This window comes from Nycticebus coucang, chromosome X, assembly GCF_027406575.1.
Source record: "Nycticebus coucang isolate mNycCou1 chromosome X, mNycCou1.pri, whole genome shotgun sequence".
NCBI lineage: Eukaryota > Metazoa > Chordata > Mammalia > Primates > Lorisidae > Nycticebus > Nycticebus coucang.
Window position 1 is genome coordinate 95840633 of NC_069804.1, and position 26552 is coordinate 95867184.

General features: G+C 34.9%; 1 protein-coding gene across 1 annotated transcript in view; it reads right to left on the minus strand.

The window, feature by feature from the left end:
• Positions 1-26552, minus strand: part of RPS6KA6 (ribosomal protein S6 kinase A6) — a 189577-nt gene that overhangs the window by 142569 nt on the left and 20456 nt on the right. Inside the window, 1 exon segment of the mRNA XM_053579038.1 lies at positions 12058-12117. Within this exon segment, the coding sequence (XP_053435013.1) occupies positions 12058-12117 (60 nt within the window).

Here is a 26552-nt window from a genome sequence, read left to right on the forward strand (position 1 = left end):
GAAGAATGTATATTCTTTAGCTTTGGGATGGAGTGTTTTATATACATGTATCAAGCACAGTTGTTCTAGGGTCTTACATCTTTGTTTAATTTCTGTTCATAGGATCTGTCCAGCTGTGTAAGAGGAGTGTTAAGTCCTCTGTTATTATGGTGTTATTATCATTTTGCTCAGACTAATTAGGTCTGTTTCAAGCATCTGGGAGCATTTAAGTTGGGTGTATAAATACTTAAAATTGAAATGTCTTCTTGTTGTATTTTTACCTTAACCAATATGAAGTGACCATCTTTGTCTTTTTTAAATTAAATCTTAGCTGTGCACATTAATACATTTATGGGGAAAAATGTGCTGGTTTTACATGCAATTGGAAATACTTACATCAAACTGGTTAACATAGCCTTCAATGCATTTTTAATTATTGTGTTATGACATTTATACTTTACACTTAGTAGATTTGACATGTACCCTTATAAATGCACTATATGTGTGATCTGACCAGTTACCCTCCCTTCACCCATCTTTCCCCATCCCTTCCCCTCCCCCTCCTTTTGACCCCTTCATCTTTGGCTGTAGTTGGGTTATAGCTTTCATATGTAAGTGTGGGTGGTTAAACATTTGTTTCATAGTAGAGCTAAGTATATTGCATACTGTTTCTTCCACCCTTGAGATACTTTCCAGAAGAATATAAACAGAAGATTCAAACATATTAGCAAAAAAAAAAAAAAAGTGATTCCATCTCATTGTGGGCAAGAGCTTAATAGAAACTTCTCTGAAGAAGACAGGTGCATCACCTACAGACACATGAAAAAATGCTCATCATCCTTAATCAGAGAAATGCAAATCAAAACCACTTTGTGACATCATCTAACTCTAGCAAGAGTAGCCCACATCACGATATCCCAAACCATAGATGTTAGCATAGATGTGGAGAAAAGGAAACATTTCTACACTGCTTGTGGGAATGCATACTAATACATTCCTTTTGGGAAGAAGTTTGGAGATCACTTAGTGATCTAAGAATAGACCTGCCATTCAATCCTGCAATTCCTGCACTAGGCATATATCCAGAAGACCAAAATCACTTTATAATAAAGATATTTGCACCATAATGTTTACTGCAGCCCAATTCATAATTGCTAAGTCATGGAAGAAGCCCAAATTACCATCGACCCATGAATGGATTAATAAATTATGGTATATGTACACCATGAAATATTACACAGCCTTAAAAAAGATGGAGACTCTACCTCTTGTATGTTTACATGGACGGAGCTGCAACATCTTTGTCTTTTTTGACTTTATTTGCTTTAAATCCACATGTATCTGAAAATAAGATTGCAACCCCCCTTTCATTCTGAATTCCATTTGTCTGAATAATTGTCTTCCAACCCTTAAGTCTAAGTTTTAATTTGTCTTTAGAGGCTAGGTGTTTTTCCTGAGACAGAAAATGTATGGTTTGTGTTTTTGAATACAATCAGCCAATCTATGCCTCTTCAGTGGGGAATTCAAGCCATTAACATTTATTGAGATAATTGATAAGTGTGGTAGCATTTTATTCATCTTATTTTGTGAAAGTCCATTGTTTAATTTTGTCTTTTGCATCATTTTGGAAGCTAGGTTCTGTCCTTTAATTTCTATGTGCTTTTCTGGTGGTCCATTGTGATGGTAAGTGCATAGAACTGGTTGAAGTATTTCCTGTAGAGGTGATCTTGTTGTGGCACACTTCCTCAATGTTTCCACATCAGTAAAATATTTGATTTCTCCATCAATTTTAAAGTTTAGCTTAGCAAGTTATAGAATTCTGAGGTAGAAAGTGTTTGATTTAAGTAGAGTAAAGGTAGATGACCATTGCGTTCTGACTTGGAAAGTTTTGTTAGAGAAGTCTGCAGTCACCCTGATGGATTTGCCCCTTTAGGTCAATTGGCACTTACTTCTGGCAGCATGCAAAATCTTTTCTTTTGTCTTGACTTTGGACAGGTTCATCACAATGTGTCTTGGAGAAGCTCTATTAGAGTTGAGGTGACCTGGGGTCTGATATCCCTCTGAAAAGAGTGTGTCAGAAACTTTGATGATATTTGGGAAATTTTTCATTTATAATATTCTCCAGTATGGCTTGCATTCCTCTGGGGCATTCTTCTTCCCCTTCTGCGATACCTATAGCTCATGTTTGAATGCTTCATAAAGTTCCCTAATTCTGTCAGTGAATGTTCTTCTTTCTCTCTTTTCTTTCCTGCCTCTTTAACCCTCTGAATTATCTCAAGAGCTTTGTCCTCTGAGATTATTTTCTTCCGCATTGGTTTAATCTGTTGTTGATACTTTTAATTTCATCTTTAAGTTCCCTAATTAACTGCTTCAATTCCTTCAGCTCTGCTATATCCTTTCTATATTCTTCATATTGTTCATCTCTTATTTGATTCTGTTTTTTTTTTTTTACTTCCTTTTGGTTATTTTCCACTTTCTCACCAATTTCCTTCATTGTTTTCATTTCATCATCTGTGTTTTAACTTACCATTATTTAATATCTAACTTTATAGGTGGAATCCTCTGCAGTAGCTACATCATGGTCCCTTGGGGGGATGGCTCTGGACTGTTTTTTTCATGTTGCCAGGATTTTTATGCTGATTCTTCCTCATGAGTGTTTTATCTGTTTCCTTGTCCTAATTTTCCTTTCAATTCCTCTTATTCTTTAAGTTACTGTTCCTATGGCCTACGGTTTCGATGAGTCCTTTTGGTACACGACCAAAAGGATGAGAAGTTTGAAGAGCAAAAAGGTGGCAGTTCTTGTGGCTCAGTGGGTAGGATGCTGGCCCCATATACCGAGGATGGTGGGTTCAAACCCAGCCCTGGACAAACTGCAACAAAAAATAGCCAGGTATTATGGTGGGCAACTGAAATCCCAGCTACTCAGGAGGCTGAGGTAAGAGAATCATCTAATTCTAGGAGTTGGAGGTTGATGTGAGCTGTGATGCCATGGCATTCTACTGAGCCAATAAAGTGAGACTCTGTCTCAAAAAAAAAAAAAAGAAAAAAACAAGAGCAAAAAGGAAAAAAAGATTTAAAAACAAGAAAAAAGAGAAAGGATAGAGGGTAAGTAAAAGGGAATGTTGACAAAAAGAAGAAAGGTGCAAAAAGAGGGAGACAGGGAGTAATAAAGGTATAAAGTTGGGTACTTTGACTCACCCTTAAAAACCTCCAACCTCTGGGGTTGCTGGTTTAGGTCATTCCTATGAGGTCAGGTGCTCTTTGCCAGCCTATTTAGACACAGTACCTCACCTCCACCAAATAGAAAAGACAAAAATATTATAAATCAAACCAAAACAAACAGAAAACCTTACAGAATAAAATTTAGGAGAAAAGCAAATAATAGAGGCAGAAAACGTAGGAAAAATGAAGTTGTTATTATTAAAGTAGACAACAATTCAAAATTAAATTTAACCTAGAAAAATGAAGGGCAAAAAAAAAAAAAAAAGAAAAATCTGGAGGGAAATTTTTGAAATAAAAAAGAAAACAGAAACAAAGCAGTACATATATCTTGCTGAATATTGTCTGTACAAGAGGTGATCTTCTTGGGTACAATATGTTAATCACAATGCTGACACAGCTGTATGAGATGGAGACTGGGGGCCTCTGCTGATTTCTCAAACCCCACAGGATTAAGAACCTAATCTCTCCTCAGCCCACTTAAAAGTCACTTTAAACTATTAACCTTGGCTAAGCAGAAGCTTTCCCAGGAAAGCGATTGTCCTGGGGATCTCTCCTGAAGTGGCTCCCTGCTTATGCAGTGAACCCGAACTGGCCTCACTCTATGCCCCTGGGAGCTGAGGCTGCAATGCAGCCCTGCTACTGCCAAACACTGAAATCTTTGCTCTTCTCCAGAGTTTCAGTCCTGGCCTTTGGCACTGCTAAGTCACTATATCACTCACCCAAGGTCTCCCAGCCTGAGCCTGGCTCCGCAACCCTGAGGGCAGATACTGCAGGGGCAGTTCTCCCACAGTGGCTGTGCCCATGGCCCAGAGCTGAACAATATTAGCTCCATTCTAGCCTAGTGGCTCAGTATGGGACACTAGACAAAGCTTAAAGTCATACACACTCTCACCCAAGTTCTACCAGAGTAGTTCAACTGAGTACCCGAGTCCAAAAAAACAAAATAGCATACCGGGAAGGCCTTTCCTGTTTCCAATCTCGCTGTTGCTGTAACTACAGCTGTGGTAACCACAGCCTCAGACTGAATGAATGCAACCACTTGCCAGTTATCCACTGCTTTTGTCCTCCTCCTGGGGTCCAGAAATATCTCACTGTCTCCCTGTGTCTCCAAAGAGATGTTTCTGGGGAGAGTCCACAAGCCAGAGATGCCTGGATTCTTCTCTCCCTAATCTCACTGTGCCCAGTTGTAAAGAAGTTGTTACTCGGCCACCATCTTGTTTTCTCCCTTTCTCCCACATTTTTTAAAACAAAAAAAGCCAATGAAGAAACCACAAAGCTGCCAGTATTACACTAAAATAATCACAAGGAAAATTATATATAAATAATTAAAGAAGGAGATAATTTATGTGGTTAGTGTTCGTTTTGTATTTTTTTCTATTATATATTTCAAAGAATTAAGGGGTACAAAAATATTTTTGTTACATGGATACACTCTACAATGCTGAAGTCAGGGATTTCAGCATGCCCACAAGGATGGTGTTCATTGACCCTATTCTCTCCCACTCTACCACCTTCTTTATTCCCAATATCCCTTACATATTTTTCTTGTCTATGTGCACGACAGTTTAGTTCTCCCTTATTAGTCAGAGCATATAGTGTTTGTTTTTCCATTCCTGAGATACTTCACTTAGGATAATGGCTTCCAGCTCCATCAAAGTTGCTGAAAATGACATTATTTCATTACTTTTTATAGTTTAGTGATATTTCATGGTATTTATCTATGTATGTATCCAATTAGGTTGGTTCCACATCTTTGCAATTGTGAACTGTGCTGTGATAAACATTAAGTGAGTGTGTCTTCTTGAAAAAAAAAAAAAATCCTTTTCCTATGGGTAAATACCCAGTAGTGGGATTGCTGGATTGAATTGTAGGTTTATTTTTAGTTCTTGGAGGAATCTTCATACTGTTCCCCTTAGAGACTGTATTAATTTGCCATCTGATAAACAATGTAAACATATAAGCATACCATTTTTTCTCTGCATCCATGCAAGCCACTGATTTTATTTTTAATAATAGCCATCATAACAGGAATAAGATATTATCTCATTGACATTTAAATTTCCCTGAAGATAAGGGAAAATATTTTCTTCACATTTCTGGTGGCCAACTGTTCATCTTCTTTTGAAACAAAATCTGTTTGTGTCACTCTCATTTATTTAATATTGTTGCTTCAGTATTTGTCTTAGTCATTCATTTGGCAGGGCTTTTCCTATATTTTGCTCTAGAAGTTTTGTAATTCCATGCCTTAAATTTAAGTATTTAACCCATCTTGAGGTAATTGTTGTATACAATGAGAGATATGAGTTCTGTTTCATTCTTTTGCCTGGGGCTATCCAATTTTCTCAGTGCCATTTATTGAATAGGGCAATTGTTTCCCAAGTGTAAATTTTGTCAGTCTTGTAGAAGATCAGTTAATCATAGCTATATAGTTTTGCTTATGGGTTCTCTATTCTGATCCACGGGACTATTTGTCTACTTTTATACTAGTCACTATGCTGTTTTGGTTACTATAGCCTTGTAGTATAATTTGAAGTCAGGTAATGTGATACCACCAGATTTTTTCTTTTTGCTTAAGATTGGTTTGGCTATTTAGGCATATTTGTGGTTCCTAATGAAACTTAAGATTATTTTTTTGAAATCTGTGAAGTATCTAGAACATTGGTATTTTGATGAGAATTTTGTTGAATCTTAAATCACATTGGGTAGAATGGACATTTTAACAATGTTGATTCCACCAATCCATGAACAAGGCTTGTATTTCAATTTCTTTTTGTCATCTATTATTTCTTTCATCAGTACTTTATAATTCTCCTTGTAGACATCTTTCCTTTCCATGGTTAAGTATATTCCTAAGTATATTATTTTCTCATAAGTATTGTAAATGGTATTGAGTCCCTGATTTTACTCTTTCACAGTTTGACTGTTATTAGTATATAGAAATGCTGATTTTGTAACCTGAGATTTTGCTAAATTTATTTATTAATTCTAGGACTCTTACTGGTGGGGTCTTCAGAATTTTCTAGATGTAGGATCACATCACCACCAAACAGGGATAATATAATCTCCACTTTCCCAATTAAAGTGCCATTTATTTCTTTCTCTTGCCTAATTAGTCCAGGTAAGACTTCTAGTTCTATAATTTTATAGAAGTGGCAGTGGGTATCCTTGACTTGTTTTGGTTCTTAGGGGGAATGGTTTCAATTTTCCCCATTCATTATGATGTTGGATGTGGTTTTACCACATATGGCTTCAATAATTTTGAAGTATGTTCCTTCTATGCCTGGTTTGTTCAGGGTATATTCATCATGAAAGGGTACTGTATTTTACTGAGTGCTTTTTATGCATCTATTGAGATGACCATTTGGTCTCTGTTTTTCCTTCTATTTATGTGGCAAATAATATTTATTGGTTTGTAGATGTTGAATCGTATTTTCATATTTGAGATGAAACTCATTTTGAGTATGGTGAATTATCTTTTTGATGTGATATTGAATTTAGTTTGCTAATATCATTTATTTTTTTGTGAGAGTCTCAAGCTGTAACCCTGGGTAGAGTGCTGTGGTGTGACAGCTAACCACAACCCCAAACTCTTGGTCTTAAGTGATTCTCTTGCCTCAGTCTCCCAAGTAGTTGGGAGTAAAGGTGCCCACCACAACCCCCAGAAATTTTTTGGTTTTGTTGCAAATGTCATTGTTGTTTTAGCTGGCCCAGGCTGGGTTCAAACCCTACAGCCTCAGTGTATGTGGCCAATGCCCTGCCCACTGAGCTACAGGCACCCTACCATAGTTTGCTAGTATCTTTTTGAAAAATTTTGCATCAATGTTCATAAAGAATATTGGTCTATAGTTTTCTTTTTCTTGTGTCTGTTCCTGGCTTGGAAATTAAAGAAATACTGACTTACTAGAATTATGGAGGAGTCCCACCTTCTTGATGTTTTGAAATAATTTCTGTAGTATAATTAGCTCTTTGTAGGTCTGATAAAATGGAGCTGTGAATCCATTTGGTCTGGGTCTTTTGTTGTTGGAAGATTTGTTTTTTATTACTGCTTCAATCTTGCTGCTAGCTATTGGTCTATTCATGATTTCTATTTCTTTCTAATTGAGGTTTCAGAGTTTGTGTTTTTCGAGGAATTTATACATTTACTGTAGTTTTTCTAGTTTGTATACATACATATTTTTGTAGTACACATGGATATTTTATATTCTGATGTATCAATTGTAACATCTCATTTTTCATTTATGATTAAATTATTCAAGTCCTTTCTCTTCTATTTCTGGATAATCTGGCTAGCAGCCTGTAAATATTTTTATTTTTTCACAGAACTATCTATTCATTCCATTAATAATTTGTATTTTTTTTAATTTTTGGTTTTCATTTCTTTTAGTTCTGCTCTGAGCTTAGTTATTCCTTTTTTCTCTTTGCTTTAAGTTTGTTTGTTCTTTTTCCAGTTCCTTCACATGTGACATATAGTTGATAATATGTGATTTTTCTTTCTTTGATATAAGCACTTAAAACTATTAATTTCCCCCTAAGTTCTGTTTTTTATATCCTGTAGATTTTGACAGTTTGTATACCCTTTGTATTTCAGTTCAAAGAATATTTTGAGTTCCATATTAATTTTTATCATTGACCTATTCAGCATCAAGTTGTTGTATTTCCATGATTATCTGAATGTAAGAGTTTCTCATGGAATTTATGTCTAGCTTTATTCCACTGTGGTCTAAGAAGATATATTATATGATTTCAACTTTTCTGAATTTGCTGAGACTTGCTTTGTGGACTAGGTTATGATCAGTCTTGGAAAATGTCCAATGTCTTACTGAGAAGAATATTCTATACTTTTCTGGTAGATAGTTATGTAAATGTCTACTAGGTCCATTTGTTCCAACTGGAGCTCCATGTATATCCAATATTTTTATTTTTTTTATTTTCTGTTCGATGTTTTGTCCAACCTTATCATTGGGATGATGAAGTCCTAATAAATTATGATTCTACTTTTTATTTCTTTGTTCAGTTCCAGTAGATTTTGCTCTATGAATCTGGGAGTCCCTCTGTTATGTATGTGTATATTTAGTATTGTTAAGTCTTCTTGCTGAATTGCCCCCTTTAACAATATATAATGAGCATCTTTGTCATTGTTGATTTAAATCCAATTTTATCTGATACGAGAATGGCTATACCAGCTTACTTTTGGTTTCCACTTGCTTGTAATATTTTTTTCCATCCGTTGACCTTGAGTCTGTGTGTGTCCTTATGAGCTAGATGAAGGGGTTTCATGAAGACCACATATATTTGGGAATGACTTTTAATCCACTTACCCAGTCTATGTCTTTTAATTAGAGCATTAAGACCCTTCACATTCAGGGTTAGTATGATATGTGGGGTATTGTTCTATTTGTCATGTTGAATAATATGCTGTTTTGTTTTCCCACTTGTGTTATTATTTTATAAGATCCTTATTTTTGGATGTGTTTATGCTGGTGGGTTTTTATTATGCTGGTCCATGTATAGTAGACTATTGAGCATTTCCTGTAGGATAGGTCTAATAGTGACCAATTCCCTTAGCATCAGCTTCTCTGGACAAGTCTTTATTTCTCTATAATTTATGAAACTTAGTTTTACAGAATAAAAAATTCTTAACTAACAGTTCTGTTCAAGAAAATTTTAAAATGGGGCCCTAAACCCTTCTGGGTTGTAAGGTCTCTGTTGAAAAAGTCTGCTGTTAACCTTATAGGCTTTCCTTTGTAGGTTTCTTATTGCTTTTGTCTTTTAGCTTATAGATTTTTTCTCTTCATTCTGACTTTGGGCAGGTTGTTGAATATGTGCCTTGAAGATTTCTTATTAGCTATGAATATTTATGGTGTTCAATAACCAACTTGCATCAGGATATCTGAATCTTTGTTGATGCCAACTCCACAGGGGCATGGCCTGTCAGCCAGTACACAAAATCAGGCAGCATGACCACTGCACAGCATACAGATATGCTGGGGAGTTGCCTGTGGCATAGCATGCAGAGATGGGGGTCATGCCTTGCTGGCTCATGCACATAATCAAGGATAGCGGCTGCTGCACAAAGCTGGATTCTATTGAGGTGTTGCCTACCAACTTGTATGTGGGCTTGGTGGCATGCCATGCCACATAGTGCATAGTTGTATGCGAGCATGTACTTTCTCATGATGTTCAGGTCTATGGGGGTGTATACCTCAGTGTCATGGTGTACAGGGTTCGGGGTCTTTTACTGTGGAAAGGGCTGAGCAACATGGACTGGCCTACAGAATTGCTGGACTCTTTTTCCTCACTTAGGTTCCACTAGGGCTATTACTGTGGGACCTCTCAAGTGGCATTGCTGCACTTTCTGTTAGAATTCCCTACTGGGAAGAGTGCTTTGTGCTCAGTAACGGGTGTGTGAGAGCATCTTCTCTCCCACCTCCATTTCCAGCCCAGCAAGTAGTGATGTAGTGACAGATGCAGGGAGGCCAATTCCTGTAAACAATTGCTCTGGACCCAAGAGCTCAGTGTCAGCCAAACAGGAACAGAGGCCAGAATGCCCCTACTGAGCCTTTCAGATACAATGTTATCATACAGTCTCCAAGCAGTTCTCTGATAAGAATGGAGACCCATGGAGGTGAGGAGGAGAGTTTCACAGCTCTGGTCTTAAGTGTCCATGCAGGGAGAATGGGGCCCTGGACTTCTCTCCTTTATCCCTTCCCCAAATGTAGGGGTCTCCTCTTTCTCAAATACCTTCCAATCTTGGTGAGTGCATCTCCTCATCCCGGTCTCCTTTACTGTCTTCCCTTGCCTCTCTGTTGATTTATAATGCTATCTCTAAGAGGGTCTCTCTGTAGTGGGCATCTACTTGCAATTTTCAGTCCTCTCCTTGAAAGTGGCATATGTAGGCTACTTCTAATCTGCCATCTTGTCCCAGCATAATGGTTGGAGTTTCTTATCACTGAGTATCCATAATACACCAAAAGTACATGATTTTAAGTCAGTAGAACTGTGGTCACAATATCAGTCAAATTCATGGAAATGATTCTAGTTTTTCCAAAACTTCGGGCTCCACATGTTAGCTATTGAAGTTGACTGAATAAACAAATTAAATTAGCATCTAGCACTGTAGTTTTTTACTGTCATTCCACTAAAAACTGTACTTCATTATTTGTCTTTTATTAAAATTATAATGGTAAATATTTGACAGTCACCCTCTGTGCATATTTATGAGTTTATGTTGGCTAAATATATACACATAAATGCACACACAATTTTATCCTTTTTCTTGCAGTATGGGACATGGTATTCCTTGTTAATTTATTAGTGCTAAAATCTAATAAGGCAGTCTTCCCACTACCTTTTGTAGTTCTTTATATTGCATTTATAATAAAATTAGCAATATAAATATTAGTAAGCCTCTTTGTCCATATGATATGTAGATAAATCTCTAGATAATTTTGATAATTTATAAATTATACATAAAACTAAAATTTTATTAATATTAGTAAACTGAAAAAGCTAAAATAACAACATTGCATCTCTCTTCTTGTCAATCAGAGCTAAGAGTTTTGCTACATGGTCACCACCTGCAGAAGTAGTTACATAGAACATTTCAAAAGCGTGTCTTGAACAAACCCTATTTAAATACCTCTACTGATTTCTATCTTGGATAAATGAATAAATTTTGAGAAGGGTGGGAGCTATCATGTTGATTTAATCCACAACTAAACAGTAAAAGGATAGTGTTCTCATTTTCTACTTCTTTGGGTCTACTTCTATATACCTGACCTAACAGCTTATTAAGCTTTGATTCTGCTATCTCTATTTTTATCACCTACTATAAAGCACAACCTCTCCAGGTTTCAGTTGACTAATTTGTATAATAAAGGTATTATATAGATCTCTGAGGATTCTTCCAGCTCAAAAGATCTATAATTTTATGAAAATATCCATGGAAATAACTACCATAAAATAACAACATAAATGGAGACAGCTACATTAGTCAGACCCTCTAAAATGTTAAGAACATTCTTCTGTAAAAGTAGATTTCATAAAATTAGAGTCTAGTACATAGGCCTTGCTTATAATAATGTAATAACCAAGCAGTCTTTAAACTTAGTTATAAATTGAAATAATTTAAATATAATCCTTTCAGAAATAAATGTATTTTAAATGATTTAATATTATCTTTATAGTTCAATATTTCCAAGTTATATATCCTTTCTACTCTAAAGATGATAACAATCTTATTTAGTTTAATTTAGAGGATTCTGCATTTCAGTAATTTAATTACTCAAATACTAACAAGTAAAAATTTCACCATTACATTTAAAATGGGTGAATTTCATGGCATGTCAATTATGTCTCATAAACTGTTTATTGAAATAAAACCGTAATGCATTGGCTGGGCACAGTAGCTCTTTCCTGTAATACTAGCACTCTGAGAGAACGAGGTGGGTGGATTGCTTGAGCTCAGGAGTTTGAGATCAAGCTAAGCAAGAACAAGACACACTCTCTACTAAAAATACAAAAAAAAAAAAAAAAGTGAGACAAGACTGTCGCTTGAGTCCAAAAGCTTGAGGTTGCTGTGAACTATGATGCCATGGCACTCTACCCAGGGTGCCAGAGTGAGACTCTGCCTCAAAAAAAAATAATAATATATCTATATATATATGCATAAGAATTTCTGATAGGAAACCTGTCAGAACTGGTTTTGAACTGTAGGTGATTTATTAGTAATTATATTTGCTTATTACCAACATACTTAAATAAATTTCTTTAATTGACGGGATCTTTTTGCCATTCCCTTTATTCTCTTTCTTTATATGCTAAAATATGGCTTAATGATTTCACAGGAATACTTACATGGCAAGAATCTGCTCCTCCCTCTTCCATTGGCTCATCAACCATTTTAAGACTATTTACCTGAAAAACATTGTTTAAAAACTGAAATTCAGAAGTATTAAAAGAAGTTTAATAACTAAAAAAAATATATAATAACCCTAAGCATTACCCTCCTCAATCTATCATGATATACACTAACTGAAAAACAAAAGGACAAAGACACATATACATTACTTAGTAAAGGAATGCCATAATTCAGTTCCCAGACTGTCCTTGAGAAACCTTGATTTCAGAGCTTTGTGCTTCATTTAATATTGTTTAGAGCTATGCAATGACAGATGACCATATATAATAGGTATATGATATATGTACTTTTGTTAGGATTGTTAAGCTAAATATTTATGACAAGAAAAATAAATGCCACAGAACTCTACCATGGGGATACACTCAAAGGATATTAGAATGTGAAAAGTTTTATAATTGCATTAATTGCATTGTTGTGTATTCCTTTCCTTACATTTTTACTTCATAAGATACTCTACAGCATAAAGAATAAACTACAGGAGAGATATATAAATAGTCCTGGAAACAGAAATATTTCAACATACAAAGTTCATTAAGTAATACTACTCATTATTCAACCTCTACTTCAAGAAAAAAGTTAAGTGTAGAAGACATAAATTGAGTGTCCACAAACTATAACCCTTTGGCCAAATCTTGCCTGCTGCCTGTTCCTGTGCAGAATTTTATTGGAATACAGCCATACACATTTGTTTTCATTTTATTTATGGCTGCTTTCCAGTGCAATGGCAAAGTTAAGCAGTTGTGACAGAGACTCTATACCTGAACAGCATAAAATATTTACTATATTTTTCTCTTTACAGATAAAAGTCCATCAATCACTGATCAAAAATGTTTCAAAATTAAGCAACAGCAAGATGATCAAGAAAAAAAGTAATTTTGCCAATGCCCAGTTGTATGAGCATTCAGAAAAATTTCCAAAGCAAATTAGATCTTCTAGTGATAGCCACAATGTAATAAGCCTGCTAAGTCTCTCTCTCCTTGACAGAATAGAAAAAGAAAGTACCCAAGGACTTTGCAAACTGAACAATACCAAGTGTGTTAGGAAGGGAAATAAAAATTTTGAAAATAACTCTAATTTCCTGGGTTTATTTTCTACCTCTTATCTCATGAATTTTACTCAAGGAGAAAATGAGTCATAAACCTCTAGAGAGGATCTGAAAAAATATTCCAAGAGACATTCCACTTTCTGTAAAAAACACTAGGAAAATAAGCACTTTTAAGCCTGTGATCATAAAGAGAACCCAATTTTTCCTCCATGTTCCCAAATTTCTCTTTATCAACTACCTACTCCAAGGCAAGTTCTAATCAAGAAAAAAACCTATCTCTCTGGCCAGTAGAAGCAGGGAAAAAGGACCCAACTATAAGAAAAATGTGAGGATGATCTTTGGTTTATTTTTCTTACTGTCTTTTTCACTTCATCTCAAGGTAACCTCAAATAGTGTAAAGCTATGTGAAAGCATGAAAGGATAAGACCTTTTAATTATTTCATTCAGATGTGTTTATTTATTTATTTATTTTTGCAGTTTTTTTTTGTTGTTGTTGTTGGGGCTGGGTTTGAACACACCACCTCTGGCATATGGGGCCGGTTCCCTACTCCTTTGAGCCACAGGCACCGCCCCAGATGTGTTTATTTTTATCCAAAAGAGAATAGTTATCATAGTTATAATAACTACTTTAAAGTCTTCGTTAGATATTTCGACATTGGAGTCATCCTGCAATTGAAACCTATTGAATTTTGTTTGTTTGTTTGTTTTTTTCAGCAGGCAATCTACCTAGATTGGTTCAAACTTCCAAGTTCTGCCCCACCCTCTGAGTAATGGTTCCAATATTAATTCAGAGTATCTGGGATAGAATCCTACAGTTGCCACTCAATACATGTGCTAATTCAGTGATTATTGTGAGACTTGAACAATAGTTGATACTGCAGTTCAGTATTCAAAGATTTTGTTATGCTTCTTTGGTTATTTTCTGCACACATGCAGTTTCTTGTTGAAAGCAGGACTCAAGTTGGTTCATACACAGAATTAAAGGATCTCCTTCTCTCCTATTCTCTATGTGACTTACCCCACTTTCTTCTTTCTGTTTCCATGTGACCCTTTATTCTGTTCCTCTGGCTTGAGAAGAGATTAGTGGTTGCCAGAGGAGAGGGCTGGGAGTGGGAGGGGTTGAGTACAAAGAGGCATCATATGGCAATTGCACGTGTGTGTGTGGGGGGATGATGAAACTATTCTCTACCTGTATTGTGGTGATGGTTACAAAAGTCAATGTACAGCCTCAGAACCATGTGTGATAAACAGTGAATTTTATTATATGAAAAATGTTGGGTTAGTTTACTAAATAGTAAATTACTTAACATCATTTTCTCAATGAGCATCTTTATTAAAAAAAAATTAAAACCATATAAAGTTACAAATGATGTCTATGTTGCTAAATGGATCCATCAGTCCTTATTTTACTTAATCTCTTTGCAATTTGTCACAGGTGAACACACTTCTATTTCTTTGTTATATCCCATGGTATCACACTCTCATTTTTTCTAACTCAAATTTCTTTTACTTTTCTTTTTTAATATTACTGAAATATTGTAACTCCTCAGGAAATGTACTCACCTTCTCATCTCATTCCACATTTTTCACTCAGGCAGATAATTTGTTGACATGACTCATATCTACTCAGAGACTATTGTTCTGAGCTTAAAATCCATATATCCAACTGCCTACTTGACATTTCTACTTATTTATCCGACCTGTCTCTCAAAAAATAACTAACACAAAAATTAATTAGTGACTCCCTGTGAATCTGCTCTTCCTTCAGGGTTCATCACCTCAATAAGTGGTACCACTATCTACCATCTTACTTCAACAAAACAGACTAAGCAGGATGAAAAAACTGTGAAAGATTCATCACAAAAATATAGAAAGAAGAGCATTAAGTAAAATGTCCAGAAGCCAAGGACACAAAACAAACCTCAACAGAATCAAAAGAATTAAAATTTCACCTTACATCATCTCAGACCAAAAGGCACTAAAGGTGGAACTCAACTCCAAAAAAACATTCAACCCCACACAAAGGCATGGAAATTAAACAATCTTATGCTGAATGACAATTGGGTGTAAGAAGAAATAAAAAAGGAAATCATTAATTTTTTGAGCATACCAAAAATGAAAATACAAGCTACCAAAACTTGTGGGATACAGCAAAAGCAGTCCTGAGAGGAAAATTTATCACTTTAGAAGCCTACATTTGAAAAACAGAAAGAGAGTACATCAACAAACTCACAAGCCATCTGATGGAATTGGAAAAAGAAGATAAATCTAAGCCTAAACCCAGCAGAAGAAAAGAAATATCCAAAATTAAATCAAAGATTAATGACATTGAAAACAAAAGAATCATTCAGAAAATTAATGAAACAAGGAGTTGGTTTTTTTAAAAAATAAATAAAAGATAAACCTTTGGCCAGACTAACTAGAAATAGAAAAATAAAATCTCTAGTAACCTCAATCAGAAATGAAAAAGGGAAAAAAACAATCAATGCCACAGAGATACAAGAGATTATCTCTGAATACTACAAAAAACTCTATGCCCAGAATGTGAAGGAAATGGATCAATATTTGGAATCACACCCTCTCCATAGATTTAGCCTGGAAGAAATAGGTCTCCTCTACAGACAAATTTCAAGCACTGATATCAAAGAAACAATTAAAAATCTCCCAACAAAAAAATGCCCTGGTCCAGATGGCTTCACACCAGAATTTTATCAAACCTTCAAAGAAGAGCTTATTCCCATACTGCAGGAAGTATTCCAAAACATTCAGGAGTAAGGCATCTTCCCCAACACGATCTACAAAGCTAACATCACCCTGACACCAAAATCAGGAAAAGACTCAACTAAAAAGGAGAACTTAAGACCAATTTCAGTAATGAATATAGATGCAAAAATTCTCAACAAAATCCTAGCCAATAGATTACAGTTTATCATCAAAAAAGTCATAGATCATTATTAAGTAGATGTCAGGCTGGTTTAACATATACAAGTCCACAAATGTTATTCACCATCATCTCAAGGATACAAGGCTGGTTTAATTTATGCAAGTCCATAAACGTTATTAACAATATCAATAGAAGCCAAAACAAAGACCATATTATTCTCTCAATAGATGCAGAAAAAGTACTTGATAAAATCCAGCATCTTTTTTTAATTAGAACACTGAACAGTATAGGTATAGGAGGCACATTTCTTAAACTGATCAAAGCTATCTACGACAAACCCACAGGTAATATTTTACTGAATGGAGTTAAACTGAAAGCTTTATCACTTAGAACTGGAACCAGACAAGGCTGCCCTCTGTAACCATTACTATTCAACGTAGTGCTTAAAGTTCTAGCCAATACAATTATGCAAGACAAGGAAATAAAGGGCATCCTAATGGGGGCAGAGGAGGTCAAACTCTCCCTCTTTGCTGATGGTATGATCTTATACATGGAGAATCCCAAAGATTCTCAACCACAAGACTCCTGAAGTCATCAAAAATACAGTAACGTCTCAGGATATAAAATCAATGTCCACAAGTCAGTAGCCTTTGTATACACCAATAACAGCCAACATGAGAGTCTAACTAAGAACACAACTCCCTTCACCATAGTTTCAAAGGAATTGAAATACCTAGGAATATATCTAACAAAAGAGGTGAATGACCTCAATAAAGAAAAATATGAAACCCTAAGAAAGTAAATAGCAGAAGGATATTAACAAATGGAAGAATATACCATGCTCATGGCTGGGAAGAATAAACATTGTTAAAATGTCTATACTTCCCAAAGGTATCTACCGATCAACACCATCCCTATTAAAATACCAACATCACATTTTCAAGACTTGGAAAAAAGGATTTTGCATTTTGTATGGAACAATAAAAAACCCTGTATAGCTAAGGCAGTTCTTAGTAATAAAAATAAAGCCAGGGGCATCAGCATACCATATTTTAGTACTACAAGGCCGTAGTGGTCAAGACAGCATGGTACTGGCATAAAATAGAGACATAGACATTTGGAATAGAACAGAAAACCAGGAAATGAAACTAACAACTTACAACCACCTAATCTTTGTTTTTTTTTTTTTTTTTTTTTTTTTTTTGTGGTTTTTTTTGGCCAGGGGTGGGTTTGAACCCGCCACCTCCGGCATATGGGACCGGCGCCCTACTCCTTGAGCCACAGGTGCCGCCCTACAACCACCTAATCTTTGATAAACCAAACAAGAACATACACTGGGGGAAAGACTCCCTATTCAATAAATGGTGCTGGGAGAACTGGATATCCACATGCAAAAAAACTGAAACTGGACCCACACCTCTCTTCACTCACAAAAATTGATTCAAGCTGGATAAAGGACTTAAATTTAAGGCATGAGATGATAAAAATTCTCAAAGAAAGTATAGGAATAATAATGGAAGATATCAGCCTGGGGAAAGACTTTATGAAGAAGACTTTCATGGCAATTGCAACAACAAAATAAACAAATGAGACTTAATGAAACTTAAAAGCTTCTGTACAGCTAAGGAGTCAACAATCAAAACAAATAGACAACCTACACAATGGAAAAGGATATTTGCATATTTTGAATCAGACAAAAGCTTAATAACTAGGATCTATAGAGAACTCAAATTAATCTTCATGAAAAAAGCCAACAATCTCATATTACAATGGAGAAGAGAGATGAACAGAACCTTCTCTAAAGAAGACAGACGAATAGCGAGCAAACATATGAAAAATGCTCATCATCCTTAATTATTAGAGAAATACAAATCAACACCACCCTGAGATATCATCTAACCCCAGTGACAATGGCCCACATCACAAAATATCAAAAGTGCACATGCTGGCACAGATGTAGAGAGAAAGAAATACTCTTACACTGCTGGTGGGACTGCACACTAATACAACCTTTATGAAAGGAAATATGGAGAAACTCAAATAACTCAAGCTAGACCTCCCATTTGATCATGGAATCCAATTACTGGGCATCTATCCAGAAGGAAAAAAAAAAAAAAAAACAACTTTTATCATAAGGACACTTGCACTAGACTGTTTATCACAATTTAATTTACAATCGCCAAAATGTGGAAACAGCTTAAATGCCCCCCCCCAACTCAGGAATGGATTAACAAGCTGTGGTATATGTATACCATGTAATGCTATTCAGCCATTAAAAAAGATGGAGACTTCACATCCATTGTATTAACCCGGATGGAAGTGGAACACATTATTCTTAGTAAAGCATCACAAGAATGGAGAAGCATGAATCCTACGTATTCAATTTTGATATGAGGACTTTTAATGCCAATTAATGACATGGGGGTAGGGGAAGGGGAGAGCAGGGAGAGAGAGAAGGAGGAAGGGGCTGGGGAAAGGAAGAGCAGAGGGAGAGAATAAGAGAGGAGGTGGGTCTCAGTAATAAAAAAAAAAGTTTACTATAAAATGACCCTCAGAATTATCCTTAGAAAAGGATTATGCATTATAAAAGTATTTTAAAAGTGTTATCTACAGAAAAAGATAAATACTTCTTTCCTCTGTTACCTTAGTTGCTGGTTACTTCCTGTGTGTACCACTTATGACTAATTTATTGTGCTTATGACTAATTTATTGTGAAGGCATGACTCTGAAAGAACTAGAAATAAAGTGAACCTGAATGAGTCAGAATAATCACTCTATCCTGAAAATCATTTAAGTCACTAGATATGGCTTTAAAAAAAGAACACTCCATTACTCCTACTTAATTTGCCCTCAAGGTACCATGTTTTCTATATAAGAAAGATATACAAATATTAATTCCTAATTATAATTCCTAAGGAGGATCACAGTATTTGCTAAAACTTACATAAATTGTAATCATGTTTAACTATGTGAAAACAAAAATATTCTCTGAATACTCTGAGATGGTAAGCCTTTATTTAACAAACAAAATTTATAATTCTCTGAAAAGAATATAGAATTATATTCTTTTCAAAATTCTCTGAAAAGAATAAATATGGTAAGCCTTTACTTAAAAAACAAAATTTATAATCTGAAAAGATAAGCAGACAAGCTGCTTCCCCCAATTAAGTGCCAAGTGTGGAGGAAATAATTTTCTAGAGACAATTCTGGAAATCTATTAACAATAATAAAGGTAGTAATAATTTACTCAGATACTTCAAACCCAGCTCTCATATCAGAGCCTAGTTGAAGAGAACTTTAAATATTTTCATTTTATCAGGAAAGACTTAAACAAATCACTTTCAAGTATGTTAGACAGACAGAAATACTAAACTGAGTCTCCGAAAATCAGGAGCCACATTAAATCTATTGTTTTCTTACCAGTATTGAGAAAAGCAGCTCACCCAGGAAACCTAAATTGAAAAAGAAACTATTTTTTCTCTTTCTGATCCTTGGAATTCAAAGTGGTATGAGAAAGTGAAAATATAAATACATAAAGTTTAGTAAAAATGTTCATTGTCGTCTGGCCATGATTCTAAAACACATGCAACTGTCTCTTAGTGTTAACAGCACTCATGGCTTGCTGGTAAAAGATTTACTGAAGAATAAAATAAAGAGACAGATACACATACAAGGAAAAACTAGGCAAAAGTAGTAAGAAATGTGGGTAAATGATTAACAGAACATACATTGAACATCAGTTTTCACAACAAATTTAATACTATTATAAATTTTCAAGCAGTCTCCAGAATCCTCAAAATTCACCTTATTAAAAAATACTATATTTAACCTTAATTGTCATTAAGCAGAAAGAGGGATGGAGGGAGGGGGGTGGGGCCTTGGTGTGTGTCACACTTTCTGGGGGCAAGATATGATTGCAAGAGGGACTTACCTAACAATTGCAATCAGTGTAACCTGGATTATTGTACCCTCAATGAATACCCAATAATAAAGAAAAAAATACTATATTTATTATATAACATTAAAACATGTTTAAGTTGCTATTCTAAAGAAAATTTATCTCTCAAACTTCACATTTACATGTTGGTCACTGACAACTTTTATAAAGAAGAAACATTCAACCTTCTACTTTATTTAAATAACTAGAGTAAATTATATATAAACTTAGAAGTGGGAAAACACCTACCTGCAATAAAGAACTACATCTACTTATTGAATTAGACCTGTAACAAAATAAAACAGAGAAAGAAACCTACCACTTGATCAATGTGGTAAACACTCTAAGATAGAACCCCACAATCCTTACTTCTTGGCATTCATGTCCTGGTATATCCCCCACCCCCTCGAGTATGAACAAGACTTGTGGCTGGATTCCAACCAATAGAATATGGCAAAAGTGATGAGATTTTACATGTATGATTACATTATGTACTAAAATACTGTACAGACTCTCCTTGCTGGCTTGACTGAAGTAAGTGGACAGCCTAGTACAAGTGTCTTTATAATAAAATGTTGTTGTTTTTGTTTTTTTTTCCTTCTGGATAGATGCCCAGTAATGGGATTGCAGGATCAAACAGGAAGTCTAGGTTGAATTCTTTGAGGTTTCTCCATACTTCCTTCCAAAAAGGTTGTATTAGTTTGCAGTCCCAGCAATAGTCTAAAAGTGTTCCTTTCTCTCAACATCTGTGCCAGCATCTGCAGTTTTGAGATTTTGTGATATAGGCCATTCTTGCTGGGGTTAGGTGATATCTGAGGGTGGTTTTAATTTGCATTTCTCTAATAATTATGGATGAAGAGCACTTTTTTCATGTTTGCTGGCCATTCGTCTGTCTTCTTTAGAGAAGATTCTATTCATGTCGCTTCCCCATTGATGTATGGGATTGTTGGTTTTTTTCTTGTGGATTAATTGAAGTTCTGCATAGATCCTGGTTATTAAGTGTTTGTCTGATTCAAAATATTCAAATATCCTTTCCCATTGGGTAGGTTGTTTATTTAATTTGGTTGTTGTCTCCTTGGATGTACAGAAGCTTTTCAGTTTAATTAAATCCCATTTGTTTATTATTGCTGTTGTTGTTATTGCCATGACAGTCTTCCTCATAAAGTCTTTCCCCAAGCTGATATCTATCTTCCAGTATTTTTCCTATTCTTTCTTTGAGGATTTTTATTATTTAATGCCTTAAATTTAAGTCCTTTATCCATCTTGAATCAGTTTTTGTGAGTGAAGAAAGGCATGGGTCCAGTTTCAGTCTTTTATATGTGGAATTATAATAATATAACAATATATTTTCTCCACTTTTCATATCAGGTGTACCCAGATCAAGTAGAATGATTTTGAAGTTCTTCTTCTTTTAGTATTGTCTATAATACTTGGCATGATCTATTTTTTGAAATTATCTTTTACTTTTATATATAAATATTGGTTGTCTATTTTTTGAGACTTAAAAAAAATAAGAAGTGATGACTCCATACTGAATCTCAGAGTCAAAGTATTCTATAATAGACATACTCTTATTTGACAATGTTAATGTTACTTTCTCTGCATTATTATTATTATGGCTTAATATTTTGATGTAGCAATTGTCTGATTCCTTTTCTGACTGTATTTATGTTTGTTCATTCTTTACAAGGTTTTTGTTTCTAGTCCTTATTTTAAACATTGTTATTGTTATTAAAATTTAAGCCTTTTCAATTTTTTGAAGGCAAATAATGGAAACCTAATAAATACATATATATGTAAAAATAAAATAAATAAAACAAAATGAACCAATTTATTTTTCAGCAATAGATAATACAATGTTACTGGGACAATAGTGTCTATAATTTAAAATTCTCCCTAAAACAGACTTTCTAGAGACAAATTTTTAAGTCTAATACTTATCAAACTCATGTCATTGCTCATATTTTGTAGGAATGAAAGTGTAGATTTTATGCTAGTAAGTGACTTAGGAAAAATACCAAAGTAGAAACAAATTTTTGTAAAACAAATATTTGGCTAATAAGGTCACCCAATTAAAGTTAGTTTTAATAAACTTAAAATTGAACAGTTATATCTTTCCTTTTAATCCTGTTTCCTGAAAAATGAATCATTAACTTAATAAGCACAGTACATATGATCCAATTTCATATTCCTTTAACAACAGGAATATTTCAGTATCTTAAGGGCTATTCCTCTGAACATAAATTGTTAATGGCACAACTTTGTTGCTATGAAAGACACCAATGATAAAATAAAAGTCCGATGTATATTAAAACCAGAATATATCCTGAAATTTACTTTTTTTATTTTTGGGGATTCGTTGAGGGTACATATAAGCAGGTTACATTAATTGCTTTTGTTAGATAAGGATCATCTTACATTTGTGTCCTGCCCCCAAAAGGTGTACCACATCCCTTGACCCCAGCTCCCTCCCTCCTTCCCTTTCTCAGCTCTTCCCATCCCCCATCTCCCACTGTGTACTAGGACCTTAATTGACCTCATATCAGAATTGAGTACATAGGATCCTTATTTCTCCATTCTTGTGATACTTTACTGAGAATAATGTGTTCCTCAAAGATAAGCCCTCAGCTTATTCTACACAGACTTCTATGAGCAAACATTGTCTTACTTATCCATTCAATCTCTCTACCAGATTATAAGTTCCCTGAGGAATGGGATCACATCTTATTCTTTGTTAGCCCCAACACCTAGTATAATATCTGGAGCATAATAGATCCTGAAAAACTTTTTGCAGAATGGAATGACTAAATCTGGAATCTGAATGAATTAAATTTATAAAATAACTTCAATAATCAGTAATTACCATTTTTCCTTAGATTGTATTTTGGTGTCTTGTTTGAAATGTTTAAAATCAACATTCAGAGCTCTGTTCATGATGTGTTTAAAGTAAGTTACTTTGCTTTTCATTTCTTAACTTAATTTTGAAATGTTACAACTAACAAAATTCAGCTCTTTCAAAATTATTTTTAAAACCCATAGCTTGGGGTAGCACCTGTGACTCAAAGAGTGGGGCGCCAGCCCCATCTGCCGGAGATGGCGGGTTCAAGCCCAGCCCTGGCCAAACAACAACAAATGCATAGCTTGGACTAGTCATACATTTTTTAAGAAAAATTATCTTATAATATCTTCATATTTAATACCTGGCATAGAAATTACTGTTGTCCATAAGTATCTGTAGAGATTTTGTTCCATGACCCCTCATGTATACTAAAATCCACAGACACTCAGATGTTTAAGTCTCTTATATATTGAGACATAGTATTTGCATATAATCTGTGTACGTCCTCCCATATTATTTAAGTCATCTCTAGATTACTTATAAAAGCTAATACAATGAAAATGCTACTTAAATAATTATTACACTGTGTAGTTTAGGAAACAATAACAAAGAAAAAAATGTACATAGATGGTTGCATTTAGCACAGATGCAACCATCTACTTTTTCTCCTGAATATTTTCGAGCCATGGTTGGTTGACTCCACAGATACAAAAACCATGGACATGGAAATACAACTATATTTCAAAGCATTATAATTATTTTCAGAGTTATATTACTAATTCTAAATTTTGTCAACAGTATTAGTACAAACTTAGCTTAATAAGCTGCATTCTGAAGTTGTTTGTCTAAACTACATCCCATGGTCCAAATTTGACTCATTTTTGGATGGCCCACAAGCTAAGTATTTTGTTTTTCCTTTTTACATGTTAAAAGCAAAAAAAAAAAAAAAAGAAAAAGAAAAAGAAAAGAAAAGAAAAAAAAGAAAAAAGGAATATATGACAGAGGGTATATGTGACTTGCAAACTCTAAGGCATTTACTATCTGGTTCTTTATTAAAAAAAAAAGTTTACCATTGGGTGGCACTGTGGCTCAACGAGTAGGGTGTCAGCCCCATATACTGGAGGTGGCATGTTCAAACCTTGCCCTGGCCAAATACTAAGAAAAAAAAAGGTTTACCATTCCCTGGTATAAACTACATTATTCTTTAAGTAATGATAAGCATAAACTCAAAAGATCCAGAAAAAGAGCTCCATGTTAGCCTAGAAATGAAAGAATAAACTAAAATTATCTATTCATTGTGATTATAATGGGCATAGTACAGACAGTATATTGCTTTACCCAGAATACATGCATAATTTAATAAAATTAAACCCCTATTTTTTGTTTACTTTATAACTACAGTGTCCTTGTACCTTTTTAAGTTAATAAAAGGCCAGTAATAGTAGAAAACCTCCATGGAAAGTTGTATGGAGATACCTCAAGGCACTTAAAGTAGACCTACCATTTAATGTAGCAATCCTACTGCTGGATATACATTGAAAAGAAAAGGACATCTGTACTCAAATATTTATAGCATTTATAGCACCACAATTGACAATCATGAAAGACATGGAAACAACCTAAGTGGCCACCAATACGTGGATAAATAAAACGTGGTATATGCATAACATGGAGTACTCCTCAGCCATTAAAAAAAAGTGGTGATCTAGTTAGTATCATTTGCAACAACCTGATGGAACTGAAAACCATTTCTCTAAGTGATACACCATAAGAATGGAGATTTGGTATTTAGCACATGTAATGTGCTAAATTAAAATTTAAGTGTACATATGGAAGTAAATCTTAATAAAAATCAAACTGAGGAGGAGAGAAAGAAATGGGTAAATTCACACCTATTGAGTACAATACACAAGATCTAGGTGAAGGGTACACTTACAACTTCGACTCAATCCAAACAAAAACAAAGTATGTATAAATGTGTACTCCATAATATTCTGAAATTTAAAAAAAAGCCAGGAAAATGTATTCTTGTTTTACAATGAATTTTGATAGTAATAAGATAACCAGAACTTTAATGGAATAATCTTGAAAATACACCTCCCTGAAGACAGAAAGAAAAATACATTAGGTTTTAGAAGCTATTAATGCTAATAAGAGACTAAAGGGTAAGAATATTTAGTTCACTTTTTGGAAATGGCAAAATTTACCCAAATCACTTTTATTTTTGTCATACTAAATGTTATAGAGATTTAATACAAAATCATCAAGTACACTGCATTTAAAGAGTACAGAATTGGGGTAGAGCAAGATGGTGGACTAGCAACAGCTTCTTTGTAGCCATGCACGGTGACATTGGTGAGAAAAGACTCCAGGCACTTCTGGCTTGTGGGCCATTCCCAGAAACATTCCCTTTGGGGTACAGGGAAGCATCAGGAGACTTCAAGACCCCAAGAAGATGATGGAAACAGTGGAGAAGTGGAATAAGGGCAAGTACTTGCAAGCTAGTAGAGGCCACAGTTGCGGCAATGCCAAGAGTTTACAGATAGAAGGGCTGCCCTGCAGTTTTTGTTTTTATTTGTTTGTTTGTTTGTTTGTTTGGACCTAGGCACTTGGTTGAGTTACTCTTAGTGAGCTTGGGCAAGCAAGGAAGTGATTTTAAACAGTGCCCAGGGGCCAGGACCAAGTCACTGCACAGAGCTGGAGCTTTCATTCTTTGGCTGCAGGCCAGGCACAGCACCCATTTTGGGAAGCTACCTTGTGGGCTGGACCCCCATGGTCCTAGTGTGAGGCTGGGCCTAGCATGCCTGATAAGTGGGTAAGCCATTTGTGGGGAGATTTAAGTGACACACAATTTCCTGGAAAATCCACTGGGAGGCCAGTGGACATGGTTTTTTAAGATCAAGGCTTATCTATTAAGCCAGCTGAAAAGAGCTTCATGCTTTCAACCCTGGGGGGATTGAGGGCAAAGAAGTCAAGAAGTTATTACCAAGTCTCCTCAGCAAGACAGGCTTCCAGTCTCATATATAATGTGTATGCATGTATATCTATGTATGCATATGTGTGTGTGTGTGTGTGTATAGTTTTCTTTTAAAAAAATATTTTTCAACTTTTTTCCACCTAATTTTTTTTTTACTTTCTTCTTTTTTCTATTTTATTTATAATTTACCATTGTTTCTTTATGTGAAAACAAGGGCTCCATTTTTTGCTTTCTCTGCCCCATTATTTTGCTCTGCCCCACAATTTTATCCAGTAAGTTTTTTTGTATGTTTGTTTTGATTTAGTTTATAGTACTTTTGCTTTTCTTCTCTATTTGGTGGAGATGGGTGGGGTACTGTGTCTGCTCAGGCTGTTAATCAGCTTCTGACCTCAAGGGACCCACCCAAACCATCCATCCAGAGCTTGACATTTGTGGGTATGGGTCAAAGTACCCTACTATACACTACTATTACTCCCATATCTTGCTTTCTGTTCCTCACTTATTTTTGTCACTCTTCCCTTTTACTCCACCTTTCCTTTTTTTCTTTTTCTCTCTTTTATTTTTATCTGTTCTCCCTTCTTGTTCTTTACTCTTCTGTTCCGTTTAGTCCTATAACAAAATAACACTTCAAGATATTAGGTCAGAAGCACAGTAACTAAAATAGCAGGAGGAAATAAGTGAAAGAAAAAAATAGAGCAAGGTAACACACAAAAATAAAACACTCATGAGGAAGGAATAGCAGAGAAATC